At 43.1% G+C, this 14,248-nt stretch overlaps 2 protein-coding genes across 3 annotated transcripts in view; one reads left to right on the forward strand and one right to left on the reverse strand.

The window, feature by feature from the left end:
- Positions 1-456: 456 nt before the first annotated feature.
- On the forward strand, positions 457-12,981 carry si:ch211-166a6.5 (clustered mitochondria protein homolog). 2 transcript variants are annotated; one of them, XM_037777402.1, is made up of 28 exons: positions 458-759; positions 3,184-3,293; positions 3,433-3,604; positions 4,587-4,724; positions 4,815-4,969; positions 5,062-5,216; positions 5,428-5,550; positions 5,677-5,809; positions 5,910-6,002; positions 6,132-6,298; positions 6,509-6,688; positions 6,777-7,214; positions 7,302-7,375; positions 7,542-7,646; positions 7,737-7,837; positions 7,935-8,087; positions 8,180-8,242; positions 8,398-8,654; positions 8,736-8,820; positions 8,958-9,111; positions 9,226-9,365; positions 9,605-9,685; positions 9,865-9,990; positions 10,104-10,213; positions 10,316-10,409; positions 10,495-10,620; positions 10,711-10,784; positions 12,117-12,981. In XM_037777402.1, the coding sequence occupies exons 1-28, from the start codon at positions 711-713 to the stop codon at positions 12,751-12,753; spliced, it is 4,293 nt and encodes a 1,430-aa protein (XP_037633330.1). In that variant the 5' UTR covers positions 458-710; the 3' UTR covers positions 12,754-12,981. The 2 variants fall into 2 exon arrangements, with proteins under 2 accessions (XP_037633331.1, XP_037633330.1); XM_037777403.1 differs by lacking the exons at positions 8,958-9,111; positions 9,226-9,365; positions 9,605-9,685 and having other exon boundaries at positions 457-759; positions 9,916-9,990.
- Positions 12,982-14,172: 1,191 nt separating this feature from the next.
- The window catches only part of srrd (SRR1 domain containing), a 2,959-nt gene continuing 2,883 nt past the window's right edge, over positions 14,173-14,248 (reverse strand). The window contains exon 6 of the mRNA XM_037776592.1: positions 14,173-14,248. This exon is cut by the window's right edge and continues 286 nt beyond it. The gene's annotated coding sequence lies outside the window, so the exon portion shown is untranslated.

Consider the following 14,248-nt stretch of genomic DNA (forward strand, 5'->3'; position numbering starts at 1 on the left):
TGAAATGTCAATCAGTGTAGCAAGGCATAGTAGTAATACCAAACAAGTCACCTGTTCAGCCTAACCCAGAAATCTTACTCTTTGATTTGGACTGAGATATGCCCAGGTATGTGTGAAATGTGAATGAGAGAGCAATCCACATTTTGAGACATAGACACACCCATTTGTGGCAGGTTAACTGCCTCATGGTTTATTTTTGGCAAACTGACTTCACTATCATGAGTGTAACAGAGGATGCACCCATAAGAACTCCCTTTATCTTATAGTAATATGTGTGGTTTATGTGCCTCTGTTTCCATGAAACCATGTAGATTCACTAAATGAACTATAACATTTATAACATGAAATAGTTTTAGGTCAAAAGTAGTGTGGTTGCATAGACACACCCAGTCTAACAAAGTGGGAGAGACATGCAGAGCCTGTGTGGAGCAATGAGAGGGTGTGGCTTTTTTACTCAGGGAGAACAGATAAGCTGAGTTTGCCTTGTAGAGAGGGGCAGGGCAGGAGTCACAATCCTGAACAGACACGAGGTTACTTTCACTGTGCTGGGGCTCTCTTAACAATCCAGTTGCACGTTTCCACTCCCTCTTTCTCCCTCTCTTGTGCATTCCTCCAGCAGTCTGAAGCAAGACTTTGAGGAGAAGCGGCTTTCAGCTCAGGAAAGTAAAAAACACAATAGGACAGCTCAACGAGAACTACAACACGCAGCCATGAAGGACAAAGTGAGGAGAGGAGGAGGAAGAAATCAGGCCAAAGCTGGTGAGAAATCCTTGTGATGTGTTTTTCTTTATTGCTCCTCTGTGTCTCTCTTGTTGTTGCACTTTCCTCTTCCTCCTTTTTTTCGTCTGGTGCCTCCCTCGCTGGAGAATGTGAGGAGGGTGGGAGATTTAGCACTGAACTGCTGCTCTGAACATGGCTGGTGCTATTCTCTGCTTTCACCAACTTTTTAACAACTGGGAGAAGCTGCTCCTCACTTTAACTTTATTTAACACATGCTGAAATCAACCTGAAATCCATAGACAAAACTGTAAATCCTCAGTTATGATCCCTAAAGGACAAAGAACAGCTTGTATGCAAATCTCTGTACACAGCTGTTTATCAAAAACCTCCCATATGATTACCAAACACTTTATCTACCTCATGGTTGTTTCTCCTTTTGCCACGTTCTCAAGTGGGCCTTTCAACTTCTTTAAATCTTTGCTGTTCCACTCTCACAAGACAGAATGATTGAATTAAGGAAGAGTGTGTGTTTGCCTGTCTTCAGGTGAGATTGCCCCGAAGTGTTAAATCTGTGGGCGCAGCACTGTGTTTGACAAGTTTACTGAATGTTATATTAGCATATGAAAGAACTCTACCAGCTTGTTTAATTTATGGCAGTGTCTCTCAGTTTTCTTTTCAGACAAGGACCCCTTACAAAACTGAGAATATACCGTAAACGTAGCCTATTTTTTCTATAGTCTTAGTTATGTGAAAGAACAACACAAGAGAAATGTATTAGAAAGACATTAGACATGTATTAAACATTTCAAATTCTAAGAGTTATGGATTTGTTAGATTAGAATGTAATCTATGAACTATTATATATTTAATTATTTTTATATTAATTATTGAATTATGAAGCCTTTTATACCATCCATCCATCTTCAACCGCTTATCCGGGATCGGGTCGCGGGGGCAACAGCTCCAGCAGGGGACCCCAAACTTCCCTTTCCCGGGCCACATTAACCAGCTCTGACTGGGGGATCCCGAGGCGTTCCCAAGCCAGAGTAGAGATATAATCTCTCCACCTAGTCCTGGGTCTTCCCCGTGGTCTCCTCCCAGCTGGTCGTGCCTGGAACACCTCCCAAGGGAGCCATCACCTTAACGTGGTGGAGAGGTTTGTGTGTCCCTATGACCCTGAGGGCTGTGTTGTCTGGAGCCTCGTGCTCCTGGTAGGGTCTCCCATGGCAAATTGGTCTTAGGTGAGGGGCCGGACTAAGAATGGTTCACAAAAAAAACCCAATGACGACACGAGGCAGAGGAGGAGTTACCCGGCCCGGAGGAAGCCCGGGGCCCACGTCTGGAGCCAGGCCCAGACGGAGGGCCCGTCAACGAGCGTCTGGTGGCCGGGCTTGCCACGGAGCCCGGCCGGGGATACCCCGAAAAAGGAACGTGGCACCCCCCTCCTCTCCATCCTGTGGGCTCACCACCTGCGGGAAGAACCGCTTGGGTCGGGTGCGCTGCCACACGGGTGGCAGTGAAGGCCAGGGACCTCGACGGCCTTTTATACACATATATATAAAAATAATACACAGAATGAATCCCCTGGCAGAGTGCCACAGACCCGTGGGGGTCCCTGGACCCTACTTTGAGAATAACTAGTTTATGGTAGAAGCTAATCTCAGAAATCAGTGCCAAAATAAACTGGTCAGGACTGAAAACATTGCTGTTTTTGTAGTAGTAATGCAGCAGCTCCAATAGACAAAAGGCTGATGGCTCCAAGCCCGCAGAGAGGAGGGACCTTCCTCCAGCCAATCGTGAACAGAGAAGCAATTTTGTGGGTGCTTTCCAGTGGTAAAGTAGTCCCAGATTGACAGCCAGAGCTGGGGAGTTATTGTAGAATGAATTACAGTCTTCAGACACGCACGCTCGCTCAACTGACAAGCCATAGGTTTGTTAATTTATGCGTTTTAGCATTCTGCTGTCTCCACATGCCAGCACTGGGTGTGGTTGTCGCTGAGATGACATGAAGGCCAGTAAGCAAATTCAACAGGTTTAGTCACACTGCAGGTTGAGGAACACGCTGAGACCTGCTCTCCCTCTGGTTCTGCGAGTGTGTAAAAAGCAGACACACCCCACTTTCCCTTTCTTTCACAGTTTCTTCAATAAATTCAGTCTCACTCTCAGGCACTCTCACTCAGACTCTTCAGTCCAGCTCATGATTACTTTAGAGGAGATTAGCGTTCTTGTTTGATTCTCAAACAAAGAACCAATGATGGAATCGAACATAATAAGCCATGATTATAATCCATTCATTCTTTCATTCATGCATTTTCTACAGCAGCCAGAGTCAGAGTGAGTCAGTGAGCTGGAATCGATCCCAGCATGTGATGAGGGAGGAAAACAAGCTAAACTATCTGCGTGTCCAATGCAGCGCTCTGTGATTATCGTCACTTAATTTGTTATTCTCTCACCGTTTAACAGATGTTATGAGCCTGCCTGGTGGAAAGGATGCTGCTGGTATTAACCAACATGAGGACACATCATTCCCTGTGAAGATCCAGGGAGCAGGAGTAGAGCCATTTGAGCTGCAGGTACAAAACCAGACTGATGTTTCCTCTTATTAACCCTTTTGTTAATAACAGTTTTGCAGGGACTATTCTCATAATAATAGGCAGGTTTATTATATATATTTTGGCATTACTTGCTGTGTTAAACCATGTGTCTTTGTAGGTCCATGGATTTTGGCTTGTTCAAGATGCAGTAATGACTCTGCTTTCGAGGGACGAGGTGTGTCCACGTTCAAACTTGTCGCTGGCACTCGCTGGTGTGACTCTGGACCCTCTTGCAGAACTGCAAAGCATTAAGGGGCTGAAACCAGGAGCCATCCTTCGCCTGGTGGAAGGTAGGGTTTTTTGAGAACCACATTCAGCTTTATGTCCAATCTAAATTTGTAGCACGCTTTTCTTCAATAACTCGGATGTCAGTATATAAATAATGTTATTTATTTGTAGGGCTGTCCTCCATTTGTAAAGCTTTTCTCTACAACGAATCACACAAAAGCACCACTTTAAATCTTGTTTTTACCAGAGATGTGCTCAAAAGTTTTCTTGGAAATAAGTCATTCAGCATGAAAAAAGCATAAAGAATGACAAATCGACTAATGAAATCTTAGTCGACGAAGACCAAAACAACCAGTTAGTCGACTAATAGGGGGCAGCCCTATTTATTTGGGCTTTTTTTTCTCTCCAATTTTGTCTTGCAATGTATTTTTATGCCATAACTGTGTACTCCAGCTGTATTCAATATCTTACTAATGATTTTTGACACAGTGGTTAGAAAGTTTAGGCAGTTTTAGCTTAACAATACTCTAATAATACTCTAGAAGTTGTTGTCTGGCCTTTTAACAACATAGTTTGTGGTGCAGTGATTCATAATAGAATAATCCAGTCCATATTTTCATTACACCCGTCACCCTTTCCCTTTCACACACACTTAAGTCTCTCTCTCACCTCAATGCAAATAGCTGACTCACCTTCTCTGAGTCATCATAACAAGGTTTGTAGTTGCCGCGATTACAAGTGTGTGCCCACCAATTAGTCTGTCTCTCACCGGCTAGCTGTTGAAATACTGAAACAGCCCATCTGTCATTATGTTCAGTATGTATCTTGTCAGACTTGTGTCTATGAGAATACACATCATTAATTAATTAGTACCCAATGTGCTATTCAATTTCAAAATATAACACCAATATAAACACTTTTTAATTGGTTTTAAGGGGATCATGACATCCTAGAGTTCCTAGAGTAGAGTGTTTGCCCTGTGCATACTGGCTGTTTAAAAAGAGGTCAGCGTAACCTTTATAACACCGCCGTGTGTCTTTCCAGAACCCTACACTGCCGGCTCAGTCAGGCTCCATCTGGCTCGTGTGCTGGAGCTGCTGAGAACATCTGGACCTCAGGACGCACTGAGAGAGGGACGCTCACCAAGCGTACTGGAGACACTCACACATACACAGACACCAGGTACACACACACTTAGACAAAAGGGTAATACAAAGATACAAAATTAACAATGAAGCTCATACTGAAAATCTCCCTTTATTACCGGTGCAGACTCTAGCTTACCGAATGGAAAGAGCCTGAAACGCTCTTTAAGCAACACAAAAACAGAAACTACCAACCAGGATGGAGCTCCACCAGAGTACCTCCTACCTGGTTCCTCAGAGAGACCGCTCATGGCCCTGCTTCCTCACAGCTCCCAATCAGAGGTATGTAAATACCAGAATGTTGTTTCACCCTGGGCCAGCCCTCATCCACTCACACACACTGACTCTCTGTGACTTTATATTGGTCTCATCAGGCCCCCAGCTACCTGAGGGACTTGTGTCTCAGCTGTTGGAACCCGGCTCCAGGACACAGGAAGCTTCAGGGAGACTTCCTGTACATCACTGTGGCATCAATGGAGGGACGCCGGTGTGACATCACATCCTGTCCTAAAGGTTTCTTCCTCAATAGGTAAAGAAATAACTTCATGATATTTCTGTTTATGGTTGCAATAAATTGTAGTAGAAAATACATGAAAGGCTGATGATGAACCTAGCTGTCTTATTTCCATTCTGTCCGAGTAACCTTATGTATAAATGACAATATAGATAATTGAACTTTAACTAGATAAATGTTTCAGTTCAATTATAAATTCTTTTCTCTTCCCCATTCTTCATCTCAGGTCTACAGAAGAAGTGTTTGATCCTCGTCCTGCCCAGTCTTCCCCAGTTTATCACAGTTTCACTGACCTGCTCTGTCACATCAGCCCTGCCTTCAAACAAACTTTGACCACACTCAAAAATAGGTAATAACATTACTGCCTATAAATAAAGGAAGCATGGATACTACAGTGTTTTGCCAGAATTCAGAAACAGTGGGGGTTTGGAGAGGTGTATATTTATATTGTAAACTCTTGCATGTCTTCCTTTAGGTCTCAGTTACCTCCAGTGGAGATGATGCCCACTCCTTACCACACCCTCAGCTGGCTCGGGCCTCCCTGCGCCTCTCGCACTCAAAAAAACACCTTCAGCAGACTGGGAGTGGACGAACAGCCGGCAACACAGGTTATTTACTACACAGCGTAATTATTTTTGTTGCTGTTTATTGAGTAGCGTGCTGCTGCTTCATTGATGTTAAGTGTGTAACTATGAGTGTTATGCGTAGGCTCCAGATTGGAATGAGGAGTTGCAAGTTGCCAGAGATCTTCCACAAGGCAGTCTGGAGGAGAGGCTGCAGAGAGACAGAGCTCTGCTACAGGTAACCAAGAAAAACATTGAGCTCAAAACAACAGCATGACAGTTCAGGATTCTTATCGCCTGTTTTCTTTTTTTGCTCACTCAACTTCTCCTCCTCTCATCTTCATTCATACATGTTTTTTTTTAACAGGTAAACAGTGCATTTATCAGGGCTGTGACGCAGGGGGCAGAAATTGTTGTAGATGGCTTTGTGGAGCCTGTGAATGGAAACCCTGAGGACCCAGCCTTCCTGTGGGGCGGCCTGTTCATGAGTCAGGGGGCAGCAAGCGCCATGTTTGGTGGGGACAGGGGTCGCAGGTGAGAGCAAACCACAAGTTTAATGACAAGATGCTGTAGATGTAAAGCCATTTGCTCATAATTGTATGCATCATTTTATGGCTGTAAAGGATTAAAAAAAGACCCCATGCTGTCTCTGATAAGAGCATTATAAAATAGTTTTGTTTCACTTTCAGAATGGCACTGATTTGGCACTGATTATTGAAATGTTTCTTCATTTTCCACTTGCAGGGCCGCTCAGAGGCTGGAGCTTAAAGGGGTACAGGTCTACGGTGACATGCAGGGGCTGCAGGACCTGCACACGCTACCTACAGCCATTGTGGACTACAGAGGAGTGCGTCTCTCCGCTCAGGGTCTTGCCCCTGGGTTGGAAGGCTCAGACCAGGACCAGGCAGCTGCTCCTGCCGAAAGGTAGTGGACCATCATTCAACAATCCATTGTGTCAGACATTTTTCTGTTTTTTTCCCCTGCTAATTGTCTTTCTTGTTTTGCTCGATAGAGGCTTGCTGTACGGGATAAATGCAGGGCCCCAAGAGTCCCCCCAACGCAGACGGCTGCTGGAGCTCTTGGCTCAATCTGCCAAATGTCTCTACATCCAGAAACATGTTGTTGTGTCGCCCAACGATCACAAGGTACCACTGTTCACCTCGGTGGATGCTCAGGGACTGCTGGGGGCCGATGGGAGGTTCTACATACTGGATGTGTTCAGGTGCTTCCCAGCTGATGCCAACTTCTGCCCAGAGGTGGAGACAGAAGGCCAGACAGTCACTGGAGAAGAAGAGAGTAACAAAAGCTGTGGAGAAGACGAGGAGAAGAAGGGTTGTGTAAAAGAAGGCTGGCCAGACAATTATCACTCAGACTCAGGGCTTCCACAGAGCTTCCCTCACGGACTCTGTAGACTGAAGCCAGAGCTGGTACGGGCCTTCATTAAGCACAAGTGAGTTCTACATGAAATAAAAAACTTGAAACTAAGTTTTAAAAGGTTTTTCCACGAAGCTCAAGTTTTGCTTTTTGCTTCTTTTAGACATTGCCAGTTTACTGAGCGTGTCAAGGAGATATTGGACGAAGACGGAGGCTTTGAAGAGTGTGCAATAGCTGGTAAGAAGTGTTTTAGTAGATCTAACTGAATGGAAACCAAAATTATAGTTAATTCATACAGGACATTCAGCCATTATATGTATATATACTGTGTATATATATATATACAGTATACACATGTACTGTATATATACTGTATACTTGACAAATGTCTGTATGCTTGCAGGTGATTCTCGCTCCACTAAGGCAGTACGAGCTGCTTGCCAAGAAGTGGGCTCAGTCAGCAACATTATCTTTGAGATGCGCTTAAACCCAAGCGTCTTCTCTCCAGGTACCATAAAACGCCACACGCACTAACACACACAGTCACATCTTTTGCTGGAACACAATATGACAGGCTTCTTGTGTGCTTTGTGTGCAGAAGTATCCTTTCCTGCTGGTGAAAGTAAGTCAACAAAGCTGCAGGAGAGGTTACTGAGGGAAGCTGCAGCTTTCATCATCACACATCAGATACCAGCTTTTGTAAGTGGATCCATTGTTTATATACTATAATATGCACATCTACTGCAAACATGCAACTAACTCAACAATATGTATGTGTGTGTGTGTGTGTGGGCAGGTGGAGTATTGCCTACAAAGCAATGAGGCACCAATGGATGGAGTTTCTCTAAAACAGGCGCTACACCTGAGAGGCATCAACCTGCGGTATCTGGGCCATGTGATCACCACCCTCAGCCAGTCAGAACACAAGGAGCGCCTGAGGCATATAATGGTGTGTTTGAACAGTCAAGCTTAAACTAGTCTTGATGATGTAATTGCTCTCATAGCTCTGCTTTCTAACATAACCCTTTCCATCTTAAACAGAGATCGGTCGTCGGGGACATTTTCATCCGCTCAACAAAAAGAGTGTTCAACAGTTTCCTCCAGGTACTTTACACTATTCTGTAAAGAGCATTTCTGTTCATTCTTATGCTTGCACACCTCAAAGTCAGGTGGTGATATAAAGGTGGTGATATAGCAAAAGGTGCGGGTCCACACACTCCAGAAAGAATGAGCTGCAGCCTCCGGTTATTTCTTTGCAGGGTGTGGACGTGCCTAGTCTCTCTGCAGCTGTCAGTCACTTCCTGTGCTGCCTATTGGTTCCCCACTTTACACCCACTCCGGTGGGGGAGGATACGAAGAAGAAGTCAAGGCGGCGTGGTCGAGGGGCCGGGGCTGGGGCCGGGGCTGCGGCTGGGGCCCCTGAGAGCACGCCTTGGAGCACGCTCACGGGGGCTGAGCTGTGGAACCTGATCTGCCAAGATGCTGCTGAAACATATAACATCTCTGACAGCCTTGGGTGAGGACACAACCGTTATTTGTTCTCCCCCTCATATTTGTTAGTTACGCAATGGCTCAGAGGCATTTTTCTTTGTGACAGCTCTGGTCCGAACCACCTGGTTGAGCACTACGGCCTGCAGAAGCTCTCTTTGCTCAGACAGTTCTGTTTAAAGACTGGAGTACAGGTAACGCCATTTGTCACAAGATCAGCTGAAACACACACATATATTAGTAATGTTGTAATATAATGTAATGGGAAAATGCCAGAGATACTGTATAATTAAAGGGGAAAGTTTGTTTGTTATTTTTGTGTCTACACCAGTTGAGACTGAGAGACTACGTCCTCGACAACCAAAATAAAGCTCCCATCGGTCCAGACGACATCCTCAACATCTTCCCTGTTGTCAAGCACATTCACATGCCAATTGTGGATGCTTCAAAAGCCTATTCTGCTGCACAGAGCTTCATTCAGAAGGGTGAGTCAATAAAGCCAGCAGATTAATGTATCTGTAATCTTTAGTGCTCAAATGTCTGTTTTTGAACTAAATCTAAATGAAAAGTCAATTATTCTGTGTGTTTTCCAACTGCAGGTCTGCTGGATCAGGCCCATGAACACCTGAAAGAAGCAACCTACTTGTTTGGTAGGGTGTGTGATGACCTGCACCCTGAGGCCTGTTACTGCTACAGCATGTTGGCCAAGGTGGCCTACGTGCAGGGCAAAGCAGCTGAGGTAGGCTTACTGTGCCACAACTTTTTACAGCTACATTAACACTACAGAATGTAACCAAGTTCTTTATAACTACCACATTTCAGAGGGAAATATTGTACCTTTTACTCTGCTACATAGCCTACAGTATATCTGACAGCCTTGCAGAATATTTTACAGAGTGTACTATAACACAATTTCATGAGGTATTGAGGTGATTGTAATTCTTAATATAAATAAATGTGACTTTCTCTGATCTCAAGGCTCGCAGTGCCCAGCTGAAAGCAGTGGTCATCAGTGAGAGGGTGCTTGGCTTTGACCATCCAAACACTATCCAGCAATATGTGAGTATAGCTACACACATTTTTCATCCACAGGTATCGCTACTGGAAATCGAACCCCTGGTCACTGTTAGATAGATATGAACTGAACCCCTGGGTCCATAACTATTTTTCTAAAGGGTTTTTATGCACTGTGTTATGTGTGTAAAGTGTACTTATTCTCATTTTGTTGTTGTATGCAGGCCCTCTTGAGTGTGTATGCGTTTGCTGGAGGGGAGACCACCCTGGCCCAGAAGTGTCTCCTCAGAGCTCGTCTGCTGATGCTAACAGTCCACGGAGAGGACCATCCCTACACCGCAACACTGGATGTAGGTCACAACACCTTGGTGTTCACCCAAAGCACAAACTTTTCACAATATCTTTATAAACATATTTTATTTTTCGAATCGACAATAGCAATCTTCTCGTTGTTTTCTTGCAGAGCTGTCTTGGGTTGATGCTGCCCGCAGATCAGAGAGGGCAGTTCTTAAAGAATGCCCTCAGACTCAACACCTCCTTCTTCGGCCCCTCAAACCTGCACACTGCTCTCAAGTAAGACGTCATTTATCGCTTACACTCATATTTTGTATAAGAAGTAATTAAGTTGATCTATTTTGTCCCCTTTTCTAACATCCTGTTTTCTTGTCTGTGCAGTCAGCACCTGTTGGCCCACTGGATGTGCAGCAAGGGTGACTACAGAAATGCTATGACCCACGAGAAAGAAGCCGTCACTGCTTTTACCTCCATGGTCAGTATATCTGCATGTGAGAGCGTGCGAGAGAGAGCGATTGGTTGTATGTGCATGTCATCTTATGGTTGTTTTCCTTTCTCAGTTTGGAGAAGATCACCCTCAGACACGCTGCAGCAAAGAGTTTCTGTGCATTATAACCAAGCAAGCTGTGAAGGTGGAGCGCTCCCTCAGACAGGCAGGAGCTGAGTGCACGGAGCAGGCAGTGGAGGTATGATACTGATTATGATACTGTCTGTTTGAATGTTACTAAGTAAAATTAAAGTGTGTTTATTAATCTGCCTGTCTTCTCTGTCCTCAGTGTCTAACTTCCACATCTGACACTGTGCTGGAGCAACTGGTTCTGGTGACCGGGATCAGGAGCATTACACAAAGGTAAATATCCACAGTAATATGTAGGATATGCTGAAAACTCATTGAAGCAATGTGTTAATGCTGAAATGTAGCTTGACCAATATTAAATGTTTGAAGCTGATAAAGATATAAAAAATCTTTAAAAACGGATAATCTATCAAAAACATTTGGTCAATAGTTATATTTTAACAACACATATTCTGATCCCATAAATGGTTTTATTTAAAGAATTCTGACCAAAATATGTGCTGAACATTTTGCTGTTGAAAAATTAAAACTGTTAGTACTCTCCGGTGAAGTAAGTAATAGCGATTCAGACATATATCAGCCAACACATATACAAATACTGCTAAAACTGTGATGTGACTGTATTATTACCAATAAGCAGTGGTGGAGGAAGTATTCAATTCCTTTATTTAAGTAAAAGTAGCAATACCACAGTGTAAATATGCTCTGTTACAAGTTAAACCCATACATTCAAAATCAAAGTAAAAATAAAAAAAAGTACCAAAAGTAAAAATACTCATTATGGAGAATGGCCCATTTCAGAATCAGATATATTATATTATTGGATTATAATTATTGATGTATTAATGTGTGTTTATCACTTTAATTTTGCAGCTGGTTAAGGTGGAGCTCATTTTAATTATTTATATATTGATGGGTATCTTAACCTATACTAATAGATCATAATTTATTGGTTTATTTATATTTTGTATCAATAATCTCAATCTGCAAAGTAACTAAAGCTGTCAAATAAATATAGTGGAGTACAAGTAAAATATTTGCCTCTGAACTGTAGTGAAGTAGAAGTATAATAAAAAGGAATTACTCAAGTAAAGTACAAGCACCTTCAAATTGTACTCAAGTACAGCAGTTGAGTAAATGTACTTAGTTACTTTCCACCATTGCCAATAAATAATATGATACAAGATATTATAACACTTATAAAGGGGCAATTCTGCACCATGAGCACTTTTATCTTTGATACTTTTTTTAATGTTTTGTGGTTCTCCTGGATACTCTGTTGCTATTCCTCTCCATGGTGAAAATTATAATCAAAAAGTGATAGGGAATAAAAATCTGACCGTTATAACACTTAGTGATGCATAACTTTTCCCTACAGCTTTAAAATGTTGAAGACGTTTTTTAAATAGACCATCTCAACATTTAACGCCTGTTATTGCCTTTACGAAAATGTGTTTTTAAAGCTAATACATAGTTTAAGAAAGTGGAAACTCTAGAGAATTACACCTACCTTTCAAACACAACCAGCTCCAGCAGCATGCATGTGTATTTCAATAATTTGTTGGTAGGTAGGAAGCCACTCATGAATTCATTGTGTTTTTATAGAGACGGGCTCCAGGAGTACAAGAAGAAACACAATGAACTAAAGGCAGCGGTGAGAAAAGAACTGGGATTAGTATCTGACGAGCTCTTCGCCTCAGAGTTTGTGAACGGAGACGAGAAAAGCTCAGATCAAGAAACAGGAAGCGGGAAGGAAGCTGAGGATGGAGGAAGCCCAGCAGTGGAGAATAGCAGCGAGAGCCAACAGGAGCAGCCGGTGGACGAGACCTCGGTGGAGAGTGCTGCCGTAGCTTCAGCTAATGGTCATGTGGTGGAGCCAGCTGAGGTAAAAGCAGATGGAGATGGAGACAGAGCAGCTTCAGATGCTGAGGTCAAGATAGTGAATGGGGGGTCAGAGGTCAGGGCTGCAGGAGAGGAAACTGAGACCAGTGCACCAAATGAAGTAAACAGCAACACAGCCAACGGGGAGGTAAAATCTGATGACACAGTTGATGAGATGAAGTCAGAGTCAGAGGAGGTTAATGGTGAAATAAATGGAGCCTGTGACGTCACTGTAAGCCCAACAGTCCTTAAGAATAAAGGGACCTGGGCAGATGTTGTCTCAAAAGCCGGTAAAGCAGGAGACACAGCAGTCAACAGAGTGGCAGACAATGTCCCTGCTAATGGAGAAGCTGAAGAGTGAAAACATATCAAAACAGGAAAACAGTGTTGTAGTCAAGTTTTTCCAAGTCACTGCTGTAAGATAAAACTCTCCCAGGATCCTAGATGTAGTTTGATCCAATATGAAGCAGGTAACAGAGAGGGAGATGATGAGCATTACTTTGTGCTGGAGATGTTATTGCTGATGGTGGGAGAAGGCTGTACTGTTGTGTGCTACTTTTTTTTTTCAACAATAAACTTTTTACTCTAGTTTACCAGTGATGTTGCTTTTTTGTCGACATACTGTACATACATAGTATGTATGTATGTATGTATGATGCTATTAAACCACATGGAAACAAGTGATGTGCCACGAAGTGGGAAAGCACACACACACACCCGCCCGCACACGCGCGCGCGCGCACACACACACACACACATATAAACCTCACGTTGCAAAACATTACTTTACGTAATGGTGTGGCTCCACATAGAACCAGATACTCATCTACAATTGCCCCTTGGGGAAAATTAAGTGATTTGAATTTGAATTTGAATTGAATCTTGGTATGAGATCACAACAGCCGCGATGCCAAATCGGGCCATGGGTGTAAAGTGGGGGGCCAATGGCCCCTTCCCCACTTCCTACCCCCCTACTTTGGGCATTCTTGCTTGGACCACACCCATCTTCAAACTCAACCTTCACTTTGATCTTAACAACACACCTGTAAAGTTTCGTGACTGCATTCTTCACGGTTGCGGCGCTATCGCGGTGACAGTATCTGTCCACAGACGGACAGATATATAAACACCTGGCAAAGTACTCAAAGTACTCATAGTTTCCCGCTACAGTAGGTGTGACCACATTTTGCATTGATGACTCACACACAGGATCACAAGGTGAAACAATACCAGCATCTGTCACGGCTGGTAATAACTATAACGGTTAACATCTGATTCATTTTACTGTTGGTAAAAACAGACAACAGCAGATGACGGAAAGGTGAACAGTACATGCACTAGCTACAATGCATTAACTGTATCTGAAAATTGGGTGTGTGCGAGTGAAAGAAAACCCTTTTAATATTCCAATAAATGAATGTTACCATAAATATATTTAAGATTTTTCCAACTCTAGTAAATAAATGTTTAATTATAGCAGTTAAGTATTCTATTTTTACACAATACTAATACTAATTACTAACATCTGGAAAGTAAACAACAGTTTTTAAGGTACAGGTAGCTTTAGATGCATACTTTGAATGTAAATAAGGTGCCAGAGTGCATTAAAAAGCATTAAAATAGAGCTTGTTTATATTAAAACAAAATCCCGGAGGATGGTCCTAAGCCCCCAATATCCTCAAATCCTAGAAATGCAGCTGGTGTTAAGATCGGGTCCAAGATGCTCAACAGTCCCTTTTCCTCCAAAATAAGGCCTTAAGACAAACAACCACAATAGTGCTGTAAGATTCAGTCCTCAATTTGAAGCAGGGTTCATTTATTTTTTGTAAAAAAAACAACAACTTATGTCAATGGTA

Source organism: Sebastes umbrosus, chromosome 8 (assembly GCF_015220745.1).
Source record: "Sebastes umbrosus isolate fSebUmb1 chromosome 8, fSebUmb1.pri, whole genome shotgun sequence".
Lineage (NCBI taxonomy): Eukaryota > Metazoa > Chordata > Actinopteri > Perciformes > Sebastidae > Sebastes > Sebastes umbrosus.